A 20104-nucleotide genomic window follows, 5' to 3' on the forward strand; every position below is an offset into this window, starting at 1 on the left:
AACACTGCGGGGCTCTTACTCTTGAGAACCTCAACATAGATATTCCCCCTTATATCTCCGTGTGAGTAAGAGCCCTGCAGTGTTTTTGATCTCAATTGAGGTTTTCACTGCGTAACTAATTTTGTTGTGTTATGCATATTCTCTGTTCTTGATTATGTTGAGTTTGTAATCTGTCGTTTATTCTGGAGCTCGTACATCCTTGTATTTACAAAAGAGAAACTTTACAATGCTGTTAATTAATCTGTTATAGTAATCTACAACAGTAAACGGTTGGTGGGGTTATGTGTCTAAGTTACACTCATATATAACCTTGAGATCACAACATAACTACTCTGTAGGGAAATTTCATTCCTATTGGAGCTACAAAATCACAAAAGACTAACGTACCAGTGAACACCGGTATAATTCTTGCTCATGAGAGTAAATCTAGTAGCTTAAAATGCCAATTGTCTGATGCAAACACTGAAGATAGGAGTGACAGTTTCTCTGATTTGGTACTCAAGCTCAGGCAAATATAAATGAAAATGGAAAGGGAAGAGTAGAAACTAGGAAGGAAGGTTGGGAGGGTTGAAATATTCCCAATGCTCAGATCCTGTTTTTCTAGTCAAGAATTCTTGTTCCTTCAGCAACAACGTCTGTATCACGGACTATCTTCATAGAAGGGAGTAAAATTGCAGCCACCGGGTTCTTTGCCATACCACCGCCTTCATCAATAATCAGCCTTAAGCCTTCAATATGAAGTTTCCCATGATGTCCACTTACAATAACAGTTGGAGTCTTTTTCAGTTCCTATAAGATACCAAAACACCAGCAAACGTCTAGATTTCAGTAACATTCCAATAGTATGAGGATATATAACAAATCTCAGTTAATCCAGACAACTGAAATTTTTTTATCAAGAATAAATATTGAAATTCATGGAATAAAAGAATCTTGGGCCCCTATATAGGGAAAGTTTCACTAAAGAGGATTAGCGATATCAAGGGGCTTTTCCGATTATAGGCATAAAAGAGAATGCACATTTGAGTATGCATTCTCTTACACGCGGTTGATTGCCAACGACGTAAAACAAGCACATGCTGTTGGCAATCTACCAGCTATAAGAAAATGCACGCTTGTCTGCTGATAAAAAGAGGTATAGAACCATCACCTCTGGTATATTCCACACGTTTTTCCTGCCACTAAGAGCCTCTATCTTAGGTACCCGAGTATCTCTGGCTTTCAGAAACTCCAACTGTTGTTTGACATCTTTATCTTTCTCCAAACCGGCATGCACGGCAATCAATTTACAGTGTTTGGTTTCACCCTCAATCTCTACACAGACATCATCCTGGAAAAAATGCACATCATCAAGACCCACTAAGCTTCATCATTTGTTCTCAATTACTGCATTCTGCTTCAGAACACACAAAAAATGGGAAAGCGAAGCCATTTAAATTTTCCTCTCAATTTTACACAATGACTCTAATCAAATGCTCTTTAGTGTTGTAAAAAATTTAGATGTGAGCAAGTAAAACAAGCCGGACCTCTTCATGCACCCAAACCATATCAGCAAGAAACTTTTTATGATCATCAGGAACTGCCTTCACCAGATCTGGCCATAAGAATTGTTCCATTTCAGAAAGTCACAAAACAAAATCATATCGGTGGATTTACTGAGAAAGCACACTAACCAATCCAACTATAGACAACTAGTTAGAAGTACTGAATAGCACAATGATACATCCATAATTTGGCAAACCAAGATTCAAACATATCACTTGCAATGGTGTATAGCGGAAAATCATACAATTCAGAGACAGGCACGGAACCAGGAATTAAATTTGAGGTGGGCTATATTTACCTTATGCTGGGAAGAAAAATTATTCTTAAAAATTTGGCATAGTCTACTTTGTTTTGATGGAATATCTCAATTGCATAACACTTGTCAAAATATCATTCACAAAATGCATTTTGTTACCCAAATCTAACCATAGAAAATTAAAGCAATTCAAAGTTAAATATTCGATGTCAATACAAATTCAACTAGAGGGAACAAGAAGAGTCATCACTAGATGGACTTAATCACTTTGTACCATGTAAGAGTCAAATTTAATCAAACTTAACCAAACCAAAATTAATAATACAAATTCAATCTCTTTTTTAAGAATCAATAGATTTAATTACTTTTACATTAGAAAATCTAGAAATACCCAAATTCTAATCTAAATTATATTCTAATTTCATCAAAAAAATTCATACCTCAATAAAGTTGAGGGAATGAGAGCAGAGACGCAGAGTGCTGAGGAAAGGAGAGAGTGACCTCTACCAGGTGAGAGACCGACGCTGATGTGCAAAGAGAGGTGAGAGGTGAGGAGGGGACGACAGAGAAGAGGAGAAAAGGGGAGAAAAAACAGAGAAGATGAGAAAATGGAAGAAAAGGTCAGGAGAGAAGTGGGGGACGACATAACAGGGGAGAAAAGACAGAAAAGAGGGGAAAGGGTAGACAAAGAGTTGTTGCAGTTTTATATATTATATATGTTTGAAGTTTGAAGTGCTATAACTTAGGGTGTATATAATCATTTTATTTTTTAACAAATTACATATAAGTTATTGACAAAAGATGACTTAACAAATACATCCATTAAAGATTGAATTAAACATATAAGGACTAAATCTTACAAATAAGGACAATGTGCTATCCACTTGCCACATGTCTTGAGTTAATTTACTTTTTTACCCTTAACTATTTATTTTGACTTCTAATATCTTTATAAGGATTAAATCTTACAAATAAGGACAATATGCTCTCCACTTGCCACATGTCATGATTCAATTTACTTTTTTACCCTTAACTATTGTTTTTGACTTCTAATTCCTTTATGTTACCATTTTTTTTTTTTTTTTAGAATAATCCTTTTATGTTACTTTTTTTTTTTTTGAACAATCCGTTTTTTGTTTCTTGAGAACAATCCGTTTATGTTACCTTTTTTTTTTGAAAATAAACCCTTTATGTTACTTTTTTTTTTTTTTTTTTTTTTTTTTTTTTTTTTTCTGAGAACAATCTATTTATATTACTTTTTTTTTTCTTGAGAATAATCCCTTTATGTTACTTCACAAAACCTCACTCTCCTACTACTCTCATCTCATTGCCTAATCCTGCTACTGCACTCGCTACACTCATACTCGTCCAGTTCTGCTACTGCACTTGTACTCGTGTTCTGCTACTGCACTCGTCATCGCCTAATCCTGCTACTGCACTCGTCCAATCTTGCTACTGTACTCGTTGTACTCATACCCGTCCAATTATACTACTACACTTGTACTCATGTTCTACTACTGCACTCGTCATTGCCTAATCCTGCTACTGCACTCGTCCAATCCTGCTACTTCACTCACTGCACTCATACTCATCCAGTTTTGCTACTGCACTTGTTCTGCTACTGCACTCGTCATCGCCTAATCCTGCTACTGCACTCGCTGCACTCATACTTGTCTAGTTCTGTTACTGCACTTGTTTTGTTACTGCACTCGTCATCACCTAATCATGCTACTGCAATTGTCCAATCTTGCTACTGCACTCGCTGCACTCATACTCGTCCAGGTCTGCTACTGCACTCGTCATCGCCTAATCCTGCTACTGCACTCCTAGCAGCAGTAGTAGTAGCAATAGCAGGAGCAGTGGCAGAAGCAATAGCAGTATTAGGAATAGTAGTAGTAGCAGTGGCAGAAGCAATAGCAGTAGCAGGAGCAGTAGTAGTAGCAGGAGCAATAGTAGTAGCAGTATCAGGAATAGTAGTAGTAGCAGTGCCTAATCCTGCTACTGCACTCGTCCAATCCTGCTACTTCACTCGCTGCACTCATACTCATCCAGTTCTGCTACTGCACTCGTCATCGCCTAATCCTGCTACTGCACTCGCTGCACTCATACTTGTCTAGTTCTGTTACTACACTTGTTTTGTTACTGCACTCGTCATCACCTAATCCTGCTACTGCAATTGTCCAATCTTGCTACTGCACTCGCTGCACTCATACTCGTCCAAGTCTGCTACTGCACTCGTCATCGCCTAATCCTGCTACTGCACTCGTAGCAGCAGTAGTAGTAGCAATAGCAGGAGCAGTGGCAGAAGCAATAGCAGTAGCAGGAATAGTAGTAGTAGCAGTGGCAGAAGCAATAGCAGTAGTAGTAGCAGAAGCAATAGCAGTAGCAGTATCAGGAATAGTAGTAGTAGCAGTGGCAGAAGCAATAGCAGTAGCAGGAGCAGTAGCGGTAGTAGGAGCAATAGCAGTAGCAGGAGCAATTAGATCTGTCAATCCATGAATGAAATTGAAGCCTCTAGTTGAATCTCGGGTTACTAAAATTGAGATACAAGATTCATCGTTTCACCGCAACTGAAACATTACCGAGGTTACAAAGTCAGGTTCGACGACATCTCGGAGAGAATTTGGGGAGCTTTAGAAGAGCCATCCATTTCCAGCATTGGAAAAAGATTCAATCTTTCTTTTGCTTCTGCAAGTGTTTAAGTGAACAGAATGCTTATCTCTGCTCGACTCCCAATGTCATTCTAAAAAAAAAATATAAGTGTAGATCTTATCTTTAGCCACGGGGCTTATCAAATTAAGTGTTTTATCTGGTTTTCTTCATTCCCAATTATTTTCCAAGTCTTGCTTCTGCATGTTCATAAGTTCATCTACTTCTTAGCTTCTATATTTCGTTTTTGCCTTCTGTTATTAAAACCAGTCAACTAGTTATAGTGTGAAGGCGACACCATAGGTAGGATTGTACACCAACCCTCGATTTAGTTATGAAAGTATTCAAAGTAGTATCTATATTACAACTAACCAAGATGCCAAGAACCGTGATGATCATATATAGGCAACATTCAACAGTTCATGTAATGTTGGTTAAGCCGAAGAAATCATCACCGACCAGAAGGTCGTGGTCATCAAACCCGACGGAGCACCTAGTCCCACCTCGCCTGAGCTCCAAATAACACCGACGGAGTCCAATTTGGGCGAGACCCAGGTCCAAAGCCCAGAGCTTTCGACGATTACAAAGTCTATGAGCAAAACCCAGCTCAGACCCATCAATATTCTGATGACCCAGACTCTGATTTCATCGGTCTTCGCCACCGTTGGGCGTAAATTGTGAAGGGCCCAGTTTGTTTCGTTGAAACCAAGGTGGTGGAGATCGAAAGACGATTCTGAGTCAGCAATGAAGTTCGAAACCTGCACCAATGTTTCGGATCTCGGCTAGCCTAGTTCTGGCAGGCACGGCGTCTTTCTTAGTGGACTTGGCAATTTTCGCCGCCGCTCTTCCCTTTCTCAGTGATCAAAACCCAGATTGAATAAACACAATGAAAAGCAGAGAAACCCAAACCCACTTTTCCGGAACCGAGAAAGCCGGTGATAATGGTCGCCGGAACACTGGTATCGATACCCAAGGCTGGATTCTCATCAAGATTGTAGCCTGAAGCAGAGACCATGCCTCTGGAATACCCAGATCGAGGGTTTAGATCTGTTTACGATTTTGGCGTTAGATCGGTTTACGGTTTTGGATATTGGATAGTGGCAGTGTCGTAAATTGTGGTGAAATTAGAGCATTTTGGTCATTTTCCATTAAAACTGGGAATCAGGCTTGTATCATTTGGCTTTTGGGCCTGGGCTCATGTCCTTATTTGTATAAATATTTTAGTAAGTGGGTTTTCTGTGTTTACATCTTTGGTCATGTGCTACTATGTAATTTTCTGTTTATTTTTATCCAAAAGTTGGGGTGTGCTGCAGCACACCTTAGCACACCCTTAGTTCCGTGCCTGTTCAGAGACGAATGAAATAGCCATGGATTGCCCAAAAATGCATCAAACAAAATGGTTTCGTTGCCAAATTGAACCAGGAGTCACTCAACTGAAAAACAGTTGATGGCCACCGAAAGTTTTAAATTGTGTAAATTTAATGCCAAGCAAGAACTCAAGTTACTGAATTATATACAAAGTAACACAACTAGACATTCATGATTAAGCAAACCAATTATTGGCACTGGCCAAACGCTACTGAATGTACACAACGATACAATCACAATTCGGCAAACCAAGATTCAAACTTTCACAGGTGTACCGCAGAAAATCCAACTGATCTGAATTCAAAACCGTCATACAATCATGAGGCACATGAAATAGCCATGGATTACCCAAAAATGCATCAGACAAAATGGTTCCATTGCCACTCTACTGAAAAAACAGTTAATGACCACCAAAAGACTTGAGATCGGAAAAATTTAGCACTACACAAGCAATTAAAGTTACTGAATACTACACGTACGTAGTAACACAATGAGACATTAATGACTCAACAAACCAAGATTGTCACTTGCAAAATGCAACCGAATGTGTGTAGGTACAATTCTTGTACATGTCGTATTGGCATTCCCATACAAAGCTCAAAGAGTCTTTACTGATCTCAAGAAAACAGGTAAATGCATTTGCATAAGCATGGGATTGCAACATCTGCAGTCAGTTTCATCTGGAGTCCGATTTTGGAAAGTAGGTTTTTGGTTTTATGTATTTACGTTTTTAAAGATTCTTCTGGTGGTTAAAATCGCAGTATTGATGCCCTAGGGTTTTTAGGACTTATCTATTCCTAATTGATCAATTAGGAAAATCATGATTTTCCTTAAGATTTGTTGAATTTCTTATATGGAAAGTTTCTTTCATAATTAAATGAGAATTAGGTTAGAATCTTTAGGTCAGAGGTTTTTGCCGTTGGTACTGCATATATTTGAGAAACATACACGGCAGAAGGTGTGCATCTAGAGAGGCAAGAATATTGATAGAGTCTTGCATGTTTGCTTGAGTTTGAGTTTTCACAAAGTGTCAATACGCTTGGTCCATGTATAAGTGTTATTGATCATGCTTTCATATGCATAAAACTCTCTTGAGATCAGTAGAGAGACGGTGAAGAAAGAAGAACAAGATTTGAAGATCGTTCAAGTGAAGGAGTTCTAGAAGGAAGACAAACTTTGTATTAGATTTAGTGTGAATCTTATAGCCGAGCTAGTGCTATTCAAAGTTTGTAAAAGAACATATCCTTTTCAATATGATGATCTTTATTTTGGGTTCTCAAGAGTAAGAGCCCCGCAGTGTTTTTAATCTCATATTTGAGGTTTTCACTGCGTAACCAAAATCTGGTGTTTAGTTTGTTATTTTGGTTTCTGCTGCCCAGTAAGGATTGATCAGTGCACTGCAATCCTCGTTTTCTAGAAAATCATATTCTGTCCTTGTATTTTCAATGTGGCTGAAATTCGAACAACCAAAACACACAATCAATTTCCATCACCAAACAAAACCATGTCATCGCAGATTGAACCAACAATTGAAACAAAATCCCTCCCAAATCATACCGGCAGAGCCATGAGGCACCCCATAGGACTCAAAAGTGGGCCCAGCATCAGAATTCTTACTCCCAGCCCATCTCCTCCCTTGCAAGTGCATTCCCTCGTACCCCTCGCCCTTGAACCACCCTTCTCTCTCCTCATTGTCCTCGAACTCCTTCCACCCCTCCCGGAACTCGGACCCGTCCGGCGGCGGAGGCAGGACTCTCAAGAAGCCGGCGAAGGAGAAGTCGTGGTTTCCGGCGATGAAGACATGTTTCTGATGCGGGTATCTGGAGGGGAGGGAAATGAGGAAGTCGAGGACTTTGTTGGTGTCTGGGCCGCGGTCGCAGTAGTCGCCGAGGAAGATGACGAGGGCGGTGGCGAAATCTGAAGAGGGGATGGAGGATTCGAGATTGGACCAGAGGTTTTGGAGCTTGGTGTGGAAGCCGTGGACGTCGCCGATGCAGCAGACTAGTCTGGGTTTTGGGTCCGACATGGTTTTGGTTTTCCGGTAAAGGGTGCTGAGATTTGGTACAAATGAATGTGGAAAGTTGCTCGGAGGTTGAACTGGGGGCTTATATATGTGGCGGGGTTTGTGGTTGTGATTCTCATTGATATCAAACTCCAATTTCAACTTCTTTTATTTATTTATTTATTTTTTAATAAAACTACAAGACAATTTGATTGGAAGAATTTTGGACTCTACCCACCGGCTCCGGTTCCTAATGATTTTTCTAATGAGTCTTCTTTTAACACAACAAGTCTTCTCCTTATTCTAGTATTTTTTGCCTCCATTATTAATATTCTTATTTAACTCTTGAATTTGTTGCATATAATTCTTAACTAGAATTTTAACTTGGCAAAATTTAACTAGAATTCAAAGAATGATAGTTGCGTACGGACCTCACATAAAACATAAAGAAAGCAATCAACTCATTTTTAGAAGGTAAATCAAGACGTTGGTGTGGATAGGAATACAAGTATTTAGTAGAGTCGTCTCATGATTTATTTTCTGGATGTACTCTAGTTGCAGATTGTAATCTGGGGTTTAGGCTCAATGTCCCCCCCTTGTATTCGTCGGTTTCATTTATGAAGGCTTGAGGGCAGCCGCACCGGCCCTTGTTCAAAAAAAAAAAAAGGTAAATCAAGACGTTGATGAATACCCTGGCTAGAGAAGAGGCAGATTTGTCTGAGGTTAGTTTTATAATTAATGATTGTAGTCATTACATGGAGGCTTTCTATTTTGTTTTTCTTTGACATATCTTTCGTGAAGCAAATGGTATTGCAAATATGCTTGCACACCTTACTAGATCATCTTTGTTAGATGAGTATTGGATAGATGACACTTTTGATATTATTCAGGATGGTTGTATTGCTACGCGAGGTTTAGGCTCCATGTCCCCCTTGTTGTACTCTCCAAACTTAAGTAATAATATTATGGGTCGGATGACTACTACTCCAACCAACGGGAACCTTTCTTTAAAAAAAAAAAAAAAAGAAGAAGGTAAATTAAGACATAGCATGGCAGGGCATTAATGCATTTCTCCCCTTGAAATAGGACTAGTTATCTACCTCTCATTTTCATGCCCCAACATCCAAGTCCTTGCCACCACCTTACCAAAATTTTGGTCTCACACGACCTGCTTGCTCATCAAACACCTTATTCTTCGCAGTCATGATCCTTCATTATTCAGATAGTGTTGTCAAATATCAGCACGCCATTACTCTTTTTTTATTAACTGAGGACAAATTTCCATCACTTTTATTCCAATAATTTATAGCTTTTGTTTCTTTTTTTAACGGAGAAGATCATTTTTTCAGCTAATTAGGGTTAATTATGTTAATTGCATGTTTAGTTGTTAGATGGCCTACAACTGTTTTACACGTGTTGCAATCCTGCTCATTCTTCTACTTGCATAAATAGCTGCAGCTCTCTTTGCTTCGAGTTGGTTGTAACAGAAACCTAAAGTCTAATAGAGAATTCTCATTTCTCCTTCTATCTTTTTCTCTCTAGCCTAAAGCTCAAGATCGAACCCTAGCTTTCATGGTATCAACAGCTCAGGTCACGACCTAGGGTTTGCTTCTACTTGCTCTCGCTGCACAAGCTCACTGTTCTTGCTTGCTTCTGTGCTCGACTTACTTCTCCTACAATTTTCAGATAAGTTTTCGTGTTCTTGAAGAAGAAAAAGTTAGATCTACAAGTTTATACAGTGAATTTTTGGCTTTGAAGCTTCGATTTAGTATACTCAGTGTTCGATTATGAACATATGCAAGTTTTAGCTACTTGATAGAATTTTTTTTTGTGGAAATTTCAAACTCTCTGAGGTTTCGAAACCCTAAGTCTTAAAGTTTGTTGTTTTGTGTGCTACAAACTGTAATTGTGGATTTGAAGAAAGCACCAAAGTTGATATACTACTGTGAGGTTTCAAAACCCTAATTTCCTTGAAGGTTTGTGAAGATTGTGAGAACTGATATCTTCTGAAGGTTTCAAAACCCTTGGATCTACTAATCATACACAGACATACACTCGATTCTTAGTTTCCGAACCATTTATCATCAAGATGATTGCATCTACAAGACAAGCTTCTACTATTACTACTCAGACTACTGTGTACCTTCCAAATGTTTTGCTTGATGAGTCCAATTATCCTACATGGTTATTTCGTATGGAATCGTTTCTTAGAGGCCAAAATCTGTATGGCTATGTTGATGGCCCAAATCCTTGTCCTGCTCAACTTGTGTCTGCATCTGATGGTTCTGGAAATGTGGTGTCACCTGAGTATACCAACTGGAAAATACAAGATCAGAGTATTGTTAATATGATTGGCCAAACATTGAGTCGTGTGGCTATGTCATGTGCTGTTGGAAGTAAGTCTGCACAAGATATGTGGAATAGACTGAAGCTTAAGTTTGCTGCACCTAATAGGCAAAATATTTTGCAACTCAAGTCTAATATGCAAAATTTGAAGAAAGGTAGTGATGATATTGAGTCTTACATGGATAAGATTAAAGCTGCTAGAGATACACTTGAAACAGTTGGAGTTTTTGTTGATGATGAAGACATTGTGGTTACAGTATTGAGAGGTTTGCCATTTGAATATGCTGCTATTAAGATTGTAATCAGGCTCAGTTTGTTGCTTGTTCTATTGGTGAACTCAAGACCTTGCTTAAGGCTGCAAAGATTGATATTGAAAGTGAAACTCAAGCATCATCAACCTCATCTCTTACTGCAATGCTGGCCAAGAGTACTACTGCTGGTCCTGCCTCTAGCAGCACTCATGGTGCCTCAATCTCAAGCACACAGTCCCAAGTTCCTACTGTACCACCTGGCTTTGGCTCTTTACTGATTACTCCAGCCAACAACAACATTCACTTGTCCTCACAATACCATATGGTGGCATTCCTCAGTTCAACCCATTTGTTGTGACTTATCCAAGTTCATCTATGAGTGGTTTCTATACTGGCAGGCAAAATGGTCAGTTTGGTAACAACAATGCAAGATTCAACAACAATTCTGGTGGCTACAAGGGAAACAACAATTTTAACATGGCATGAATAGAGGAAATGGTGTTCCATTCAATAATCAATTCAATGGTGGCAATGCAGGCTTTAACAACAACTTTTTTAGGCCAAATAGAGGGCGAATTGGTCTCACTTGCCAACTTTGTAGCAAAATTGGTCATGGTGCCGAAACTTGCAGGACTTTATACCAAATTTTCAGAATTCTCAACAAGGAAATTCAAACATCACTGGCTGTCAATACTATGGCAAACCAAATCACACTGCAAACAGATGCTACTACATCTTTGGCTTTCCTGGTCAGCAGCAACAGTCAATTCCACAACTCCAAACTATGCAAACCATGCAGACTCAGCCAACTCAACAATTTCAGAATGCTCAGCCAGGCTCTCAACAGCAGGGTGTAGCAATGCTTGCTTCAACCTCAACTGGCAATACACCTCAATATTGGCTGGCTGATTCTGGTGCCACCAATCATATGACAAGTGAAGTATAGCGTCTCAACAATCTTGCTCCTTACACTGCTAACGATTCAGTGAAGATTGGTGATGGTAAATTTTTAAATATCACACATATTGGTAACTCGAGTCTTGGAAGGTTGAAACCGAACAATGTGCTTCTTATTCCTGAACTTGCTGCACATTTACTTTCTATATATCAATTATGCAAACAGAACAATTGTTCTGTTTGGTTTGATGAGTTTATGTGTGTCATACAGGACAAGGTGTTGTACAAGGGACTGAGTAATCAAGGACTATAACCAATACCTTTTGATCTGCCATTGTATCTTCAGAAATAAAATGGTTCAAGCAGTCAATCCTATTAATAGAATAATTCAGCTTATCTTGGTAGAGTTGTTAAGCATTCTTTGTGGCATCAAAGGTTTGGACATCCCTCAAATGAGATAATTACTAGTATGTTAAATAAGTGCAACATCTCAAGCATACCAGAAAAAGGTTCTACAGTCTGTGAAGCATGCCTTCTTGGGAAATTTCACAAGATGCTCTTTTCAATCTCTCAATCCAGGAGTCAAGTTCCATTAATCGTTCACTCAGATGTTTGGGGTCCTTCCCCTCATCTTTCTATAGATGGTTTCAAATTTTTTGTATTGTTCATAGATGATTAATTGTACTGGTTATACTTGGATTTTTCCAATGAAAAATAAATCTGAAGTACTTTGCTACTTTCAGTCTCTTTGTGCTTTTGTTGGCACTCAATTTTCCACTTCTATTAAATGTCTTAGAAGTGATGGTGGAGGAGAATATACAGGCAATAGATTTAAAGAATTTTTGTGCAAACAAGCAGGTATTACACATCAGGTTTCATGTCCCTATACTCCACAACAAAATGGCATTTCAGAAAGGAAGAATAGACACATTAGAGAGACTGCTATCACTCTCCTACAAGATTCTCATCTTCCTTCAATCTTCTGGTATCATGCTTGTGCAATTGCAGTATATCTGATAAACAGGATGCCTACAGCAACATTGGATATGAAATCACCATTTGAGAAACTTTATTGTAAAATTCCATCACTAGAACTGCTTAGGGTCTTTCACTGTGCATGCTATCCTCTTATGACTCCATACAACAGCAACAAGCTTCAACCAAAGACTGCAAAATGTGTGTTTATTGGTTTTGTAGCAAGATATAAGGGTTACATTTATCAAGTAAGAAATGTGTTATATCCAGACATGTGTTCTTTGAGGAGGATCAGTTTCCATTTGCAAATCTGTAGCCTCTATCCACTAGTAGTTCAACAGCCAACTCTTGTTCTCATATTACTCAGTCCCACACTCTACAGCATCCTGCAACACTTGTCTTTTTCAGCACCACATTACATCAGGTACCTATCTCAACCACATTGTATGATCATAGTCATGCATATTGATTTACCATCACAAATTCCTGCTGCAACTCAATTTTCTAGTTCTTTACCTACATCTGATCATACTATATCTGCTCCTAATGAAAACACACTTCAAAATGTCTCTTCTGCTCTCCAAACTCCATCATCTATTATATTTGGTCAGTCTACAAATCCTGCTTTTCATTCTGAATCTAATACTTTCATCAATTTTGGAGAAGGCACTGGTACTGTTACAGTTGATACTCAACCAGGCAATGGTTCTATCTCTGTCATTCTTGACTGTGCTCCAACTAGTTCAACTGCACAAATCTCTAGTCCCAACATTCTTCACCTAATTCAAGATCTCTCTGAGTCTACAGTTAATGATCATACAATGCTTACTAGAAGTAAGAGAGGGATACTGAAAAAGAAGTGTTTCTTATCCATATTGAATAATACATCCTCTACTGATATCTCTGCTTCAGAACCTCAGAATTATAAGATAGCTATGCAATGTCCAGTTTGGAAAAATGCAATGCAGGAGGAGTATGATGCTTTGATCAAACAACAGACCTGGTCTCTTGTTCCATTACCTCCAAACAAAAATCTTGTTTCCTGCAAGTGGATCTTTAAGATAAAGAGAAATGCTGATGGTTCAATATCAAGACACAAGGCTCGACTTGTGGCAAGAGGTTTCAGCCAGGAATATGGTGTAGACTATGATGAAACATTCTCTCTTGTTGTGAGACATACTACTGTTAGATTGCTATTTAGTCTAGCTGCACAATCTGGATGAGTTTTGCATCAAATGGATGTTAAAAATGCCAACAGACCTGGCATACTTAATGAAGAAGTTTATATGGCTCAGCCTGGAGGATTTGAAGATGTTTCTCAACCCCATCTGGTTTGCAAACTTAAGAAATCCTTGTATGGCTTGAAGCAAGCACCACGGGCTTAGAATGAAAGGTTCACCAATTTCTTGCCTAGCCTTGGTTTCAAAAGCTCATATGTTGATCCATCATTATTTGTTAAAACATCAGGGAGTTCAAAGGCTTATCTTCTGTTATATGTAGATGATATCATTCTTACTGGTAATTGTGAAGATCTTATAAATCAAGTTGGCATTGCAGGCTGAATTTGATATGAAGGATTTGGGGAGACTTCATTACTTTCTAGGCCTTGAAATAAAGTACACTTATGATGGTCTTTGTGTATCTCAACACAAGTATGCAGCTGAATTGATTCATAAAGCAGGCTTGGATGATTGTCACACACATTTCACTCCTTGTCAATCTGGTATGAAGTTGTATAAGGATGGCAGCACTCCCTTAAACACTACTGATATTCCATACTTCAGAACCTTAGTAGGATGCCTGCAATATCTTACTTTCACAAGGCCTGATATAGCCTATAGTGTGAACTATGTGTGTCAATTTTTACATTCTCCAACTAAAGCTCATCTTTTGGCTGCCAAACGGATTCTTAGATACATTAAAGGTACAATCAATCATGACATTTATTTCAGGAGGGGTTTTCAGCAGCCACATTAGTTTCATCTTCAGGCTTACTGTGATGCTGATTGGGCAGGGGATCCCAATGACAGCAAATCCACAACTGGATTTGTCAATTTACTCAATGACTCACCTATCTCTTGGTGTAGTAAAAAGCAGACAGATGTGTCTCGTTCTTCAACTGAGGCTAAATATCAAAGCATGGTAGAACCTCTGAACTTCAGTGGCTGCAACACCTACTTCGTGATCTTCACATTGAGCTTTAAAGCATTCCAACTTTGCATTGTGACAATATCTCAGCTCTTGCTCTTGCCACTAATCCAGTTTATCATTCTAAGCTGAAACACATTGAAGTTGATGTTCATTTTACTCGAGATAAAGTAAAAGCTGGTTCTATTCGATTGCAGTTTGTTACTTCCAAGGAGCAACTTGCTGATTTGTTTACCAAAGGCTTGTGTTCACCTCAACACTTATACTTGTGCTCCAGCTTAATGTCTGCTCCCATCCATCAAGCTGAGGAGGGGTGTTAACGGAGAAGATCATTTTTTCAGCCTTTTTAAGCTAATTAGGGTTAATTACTGTTAGTTTTGTTAATTGCATTTTTAGTTGTTAGGTGGCCTACAGCTGTTTTACATGTGTTGCAATCCTGCTCATTCTTGTACTTGTATAAATAGTTGTAGCTCTCTTTGCTTCGAGTTGGTTGTAACAGAAACCTCAAGTCTGATAGAGAATTCTCATTTCTCCTTCTATCTTTTTCTCTCTAGCCTAAAGCTCAAGAACCCTAGCTTTCATGTGACTGTGCTCCAACGTACTAGTTCAACTACACAAATCTCTAGTTCCAACATTATTCACCCAATTCAAGGTCTCTTTGAGTCTACAGTTAATGATCATACAATGCTTACTAGAAGTAAGAGTGGGATACTGAAAAAGAAGTGTTTCTTATTCATATTGAATAATACATCCTCTGCTGATATCTCTGCTTCAGAACCTCAGAATTATAAGATAAGCTATGCAATGCAGGAGGAGTATGATGCTTTGATCAAACTACAGATCTGGTCTCTTGTTCCATTACCTCCAAACAAAAATCTTGTTTCCTGTAAGTGGATCTTTAAGATAAAGAGAAATGCTGATGGTTCAATATCAAGACATAAGGCTCGACTTGTGGCAAGAGGTTTCAGCCACCCCGTCTCTCTCCACCGTCAAACTCATGACTCACACTTGGTTTTTCCAGTTTCACCCAACTACAAATGTACTATATGTGTCACTGTATCTAATGTCCTAGTGGACTGGATTCTCATAAATATCTTTGCAATAGTAACCACACGCACATGTAATAGTAATACTGTGAGTCTCACTCTCTGGTCGGCCCAATTCTCATACGCATGTAAGTGAATAGAATGATCCTCATAATCAAACACAAGTCATGAAGGAATATGCCTTCATCAGAGGCATTCTACCTCGATCAAATAATTGAAGTGGCAAAATGACATGAATGTACTTCATGATTCCATATGGTAGCGATGGGTTCTGAAGTGAACTTTCAGACTTCGTAAAATTGTTGCAATTTTCAAACAGTAAAACAACAGTGTTTAAACAGTCCCTGCATTTCAGCCGAACTCTGCAAGTTCGCATGGTCTGCTTGAGAACGTGCCTGCCCATCGTGTGTGTTATTGTTCATATCTTTACTACAAAAGCCTTGTGGCTGATGAGAAAGATGGTTAAAGTTATCTTCACTGCTCAATAAGGTCATCATCATAAGAACTTCCGGATGACAAACTGAGAGAGGATAAAAGCATTTCTTATAATTTTGAACCATATTTTCTTTCGGAAAGAGAAACTATACAATACTGTTAATCTGTTATAGTGATCTACAGCAGTAAACGGTTGGTGGGGGTATGTGTCAACGTTACGTACACTCATATATAACCTTGAGATCACAACATTAAGTACTCCTCTTTAGGGAAATTTCATTCCTATTGGAGCTACAAAATCACAAAAGATAGGTGCTACCGTACCAGTGAACACCGGTATAATCCTTGCTCATGAGAGTAAATCTGGTAGCTTAAAATGGCAATTGTCTCATGCAAACACTGAAGATAAGAGTGACAGTTTCTCTGATTTGGTACTCAAGCTCGGGCAAATAATAAATGAAAATGGAAACGGAAGAGTAGCAACTGGGAAGGAAGGTTGGGAGGGTTGAAGTATTCCCGATGCTCAGATCCAGTTTTTCTAGAAAAGAATTCTTGTTCCTTAGGCAACGACAAAACAAAACTACATCGACACTTCTATATCATTCAAAGAAGTAGCAGAACAACTTTTCAACTCTACTAGCCCATGAGGAACATATTCCATGCGGGGATTATAACCTATATGCTTTGCCAAATTATGCAAGCAAATAGATACTTTATTATGAGTGAGTGCATGACAGTGTAGTATGTACCCCAGACTTGAAACTAGTTTGCCAAAACGTCTGTATCACGGACTATCCTCATAGAGGGGAGTAAAATTGCAGCCACCGGGTTCTTTGCCATACCACCGCCTTCATCAATAATCAGCCTTAAGCCTTCAATATGAAGTTTCCCATGATGTCCACTTACAATAACAGTTGGAGTCTTTTTCAGTTCCTATAAGATACCAAAACACCAGCAAACGTCTAGATTTCAGTAACATTCCAATAGTATGAGGATATATAACAAATCTCAGTTAATCCAGACAACTGAAATTTTTTTATCAAGAATAAATATTGAAATTCATGGAATAAAAGAATCTTGGGCCCCTATATAGGGAAAGTTTCACTAAAGAGGATTAGCGATATCAAGGGGCTTTTCCGATTATAGGCATAAAAGAGAATGCACATTTGAGTATGCATTCTCTTACACGCGGTTGATTGCCAACGACGTAAAACAAGTGCATGCTGTTGGCAATCTACCAGCTATAAGAAAATGCACGCTTGTCTGCTGATAAAAAGAGGTATAGAACCATCACCTCTGGTATATTCCACACGTCTTTCCTGCCACTAAGAGCCTCTATCTTAGGTACCCGAGTATCTCTGGCTTTCAGAAACTCCAACTGTTGTTTGACATCTTTATCTTTCTCCAAACCAGCATGCACAGCAATCAATTTACAGTGTTTGGTTTCACCCTCAATCTCTACACAGACATCATCCTGGAAAAAATGCACATCATCAAGACCCACTAAGCTTCATCATTTGTTCTCAATTACTGCATTCTGCTTCAGAACACACAAAAAATGGGAAAGCGAAGCCATTTAAATTTTCCTCTCAATTTTACACAATGACTCTAATCAAATGCTCTTTAGTGTTGTAAAAAAATTTAGATGCGAGCAAGTAAAACAAGCCTGACCTCTTCATGCACCCAAACCATATCGGCAAGAAACTTTTTATGATCATCAGGAACTGCCTTCACCAGATCTGGCCATAAGAATTGTTCCATTTCAGAAAGTCACAAAACAAAATCATATCAGTGGATTTACTGAGAAAGCACACTAACCAATCCAACTATAGCTAGACAACTAGTTAGAAGTACTGAATAGCACAATGATACATCCATAATTTGGCAAACCAAGATTCAAACTTATCACTTGCAATGGTGTATAGCGGAAAATCATACAATTCAGAGACAAATGAAATAGCCATGGATTGCCCAAAAATGCATCAAACAAAATGGTTCCATTGCCACTCTACTGAAAAAACAGTTAATGAACACCAAAAGACTTGAGATCGGAAAAATTTAACACTACACAAGCATTAAAAGTTACTGAATACTACGTGTAGTAACACAATGAGACATTAATGACTCAACAAACCAAGATTGTCACTTGCAAAATGCAACCGAATGTGGCTGAAATTCCAACAACCAAAACACACAATCAATTTCCATCACCAAACAAAACCATGTCATCGCAGATTGAACCAACAATTGAAACACAATCCCTCCCAAATCATACCGGCAGAGCCATGAGGCACTCCATAGGACTCAAAAGTGGGCCCAGCATCATAAATGGAACCCTGGTACTCAGTCCCTTTAGCCTTATTAAACCCCTTCATACTCCCAGCCCATCTCCTCCCTTGCAAGTGCATTCCCTCGTACCCCTCGCCCTTGAACCACCCTTCTCTCTCCTCATTGTCCTCGAACTCCTTCCACCCCTCCCGGAACTCGGACCCGTCCGGCGGCGGAGGCAGGACTCTCAAGAAGCCGGCGAAGGCGAAGTCGTGGTTTCCGGCGATGAAGACGTGTTTCTGATGTGGGTATCGGGAGGGGAGGGAAATGAGGAAGTCGAGGACTTTGTTGGTGTCTGGGCCGCGGTCGCAGTAGTCGCCGAGGAAGATGACGAGGGCGGTGGCGAAATCTGAAGAGGGGATGGAGGATTCGAGATTGGACCAGAGGTTTTGGAGCTTGGTGTGGAAGCCGTGGACGTCGCCGATGCAGCAGACTAGTCTGGGTTTTGGGTCCGACATGGTTTTGGTTTTCCGGTAAAGGGTGCTCAGATTTGGTACAAATGAATGTGGAAAGTTGCTCGGAGGGGCTTATATATGTGGCGGGGTTTGTGGCTGTGATTCTCGTTGAAATCAAACTCCAATTTGAACTTCTTTTATTTATTTATTTATTTTTTAATAAAACTACAAGACAATTTGATTGGAAGAATTTTGGACTCTAACCACCGGCTCCGGTTCCTCATGATTTATATTCTACATTCCGGTGTCCTAAAATTTAACTCCCCGTTAAGTGTTTATTGTACTAGTTTTACGTAAGATAACCACACTTCAGAGGTTCTAATGAGTATTCTCTTTATTTTAGTATTTTTCGTAAAATGTCATATTTTAACACAACGAGTCTTCTTCTTATTCTAGTATTTTTTGCCTCCATTATTGATATTCTTATTTAACTCTTCAATTTGTTGCATATAATTCTTAACTAGAATTTTAACTTGGCAAAATTTAACTAGAATTCGAAGAATGATAGTTGCGTATGGAATCTTTAGACCTCACATAAAACATAAAGAAAGCAATCAACTCATTTTTAGAAGGTAAATCAAGACGTTGATGAATACCCTGGCAAGAGAAGAGGCAGATTTATTTGAGATTAGTTCTATAATTAATTATTGTCGTCATTACATGGGGGCTTTCTATTTTGTTTTTCTTTGACATATCTTTTGTGAAGTAAATGGTGTTGCAAATAAGCTTGCACACCTTACTGAATCATCTTTGTTAGATGAATATTGGATGGATATTATTCAGGATGTTTTTATTGAGGATGGTTGTATTGCTACACGAGGTTTAGGCTCCATGTCCCCCTCGTTGTACTCTCCAAACTTAAGTAGTAATAATATTATGGGTCAGAGGACTACTACTCCAGCCTAACGGGAGCCCTTGCCCGTCTTAAAAAAAACAAAAACAAAAACATAAAAAAGGTAAATCAAGACATAGCATGGCAGGGCATTAATGCATTTCTCCCCCCTAAATAGGACTAATTATCTACCTTGTTGTAAATCATTATGGCTATATCATGTAAATAGATATAGGGTAAATCATTATGTTGTTATAGGCTTACCCTTTCCATGTTTTATGGATGACTTTAGGAATCCTTGTTTTATGGAGGACTTTAGGGGTCCTTGTTTTATGGAGGACTTTAGGCTACATGTTCCCTATCTTCCACTATATGTAGTCCATTTCTCATCCATGTTATGAAGAGAAAAACAGAAAATACTACACTTATTATCTGCATCTAAACTCTCTCTCTCTCAAGTTCTTAGAAGCAAAGCTCTCTCCATTTTCTGAAACACTTTCTATGTTAGTTTTACAACACGTTATCAGCACGAATAGCTCTACGATTTGGATTGCAGATTGACAAGAGGAGA

The 20104-nt window shown here is 38.8% G+C and overlaps 2 protein-coding genes across 2 annotated transcripts; both read right to left on the bottom strand.

Moving 5' to 3' along the window:
* Positions 1-314: 314 nt before the first annotated feature.
* Positions 315-7997, bottom strand: LOC133723901 (tyrosine-protein phosphatase RLPH2-like). The gene is made up of 4 exons (XM_062150773.1): positions 7376-7997; positions 1527-1594; positions 1151-1330; positions 315-789 (listed from the first exon to the last, which is right to left on the bottom strand). The coding sequence occupies exons 1-4, from the start codon at positions 7842-7844 to the stop codon at positions 601-603; spliced, it is 906 nt and encodes a 301-aa protein (XP_062006757.1). The 5' UTR covers positions 7845-7997; the 3' UTR covers positions 315-600.
* Positions 7998-16490: 8493 nt separating this feature from the next.
* LOC133723389 (tyrosine-protein phosphatase RLPH2-like) lies at positions 16491-18829 on the bottom strand. The gene is made up of 4 exons (XM_062150218.1): positions 18194-18829; positions 17590-17657; positions 17213-17392; positions 16491-16851 (listed from the first exon to the last, which is right to left on the bottom strand). The coding sequence occupies exons 1-4, from the start codon at positions 18702-18704 to the stop codon at positions 16681-16683; spliced, it is 930 nt and encodes a 309-aa protein (XP_062006202.1). The 5' UTR covers positions 18705-18829; the 3' UTR covers positions 16491-16680.
* Positions 18830-20104: the final 1275 nt, after the last annotated feature.

This window comes from Rosa rugosa, chromosome 7 (genome assembly GCF_958449725.1).
Source record: "Rosa rugosa chromosome 7, drRosRugo1.1, whole genome shotgun sequence".
NCBI lineage: Eukaryota > Viridiplantae > Streptophyta > Magnoliopsida > Rosales > Rosaceae > Rosa > Rosa rugosa.

Bases quoted from the DNA above. Each gene is read 5' to 3' on its own strand.
- LOC133723901 (XM_062150773.1), bottom strand. From the start codon at position 7,844: ATGTCGGACCCAAAACCCAGACTAGTCTGCTGCATCGGCGACGTCCAC. The intron at 1,595-7,375 runs GTATGATTTGGG...TCTTATGGCCAG, and splicing joins GGTGCCTCATGGCTCTGCCG to ATCTGGTGAAGGCAGTTCCT. The intron at 1,331-1,526 runs GTCCGGCTTGTT...CATTTTTTCCAG, and splicing joins TGGTTTGGGTGCATGAAGAG to GATGATGTCTGTGTAGAGAT.
- LOC133723389 (XM_062150218.1), bottom strand. From the start codon at position 18,704: ATGTCGGACCCAAAACCCAGACTAGTCTGCTGCATCGGCGACGTCCAC. The intron at 17,658-18,193 runs GTATGATTTGGG...TCTTATGGCCAG, and splicing joins AGTGCCTCATGGCTCTGCCG to ATCTGGTGAAGGCAGTTCCT. The intron at 16,852-17,212 runs GTGATGGTTCTA...GGTATCTTATAG, and splicing joins ACGTGTGGAATATACCAGAG to GAACTGAAAAAGACTCCAAC.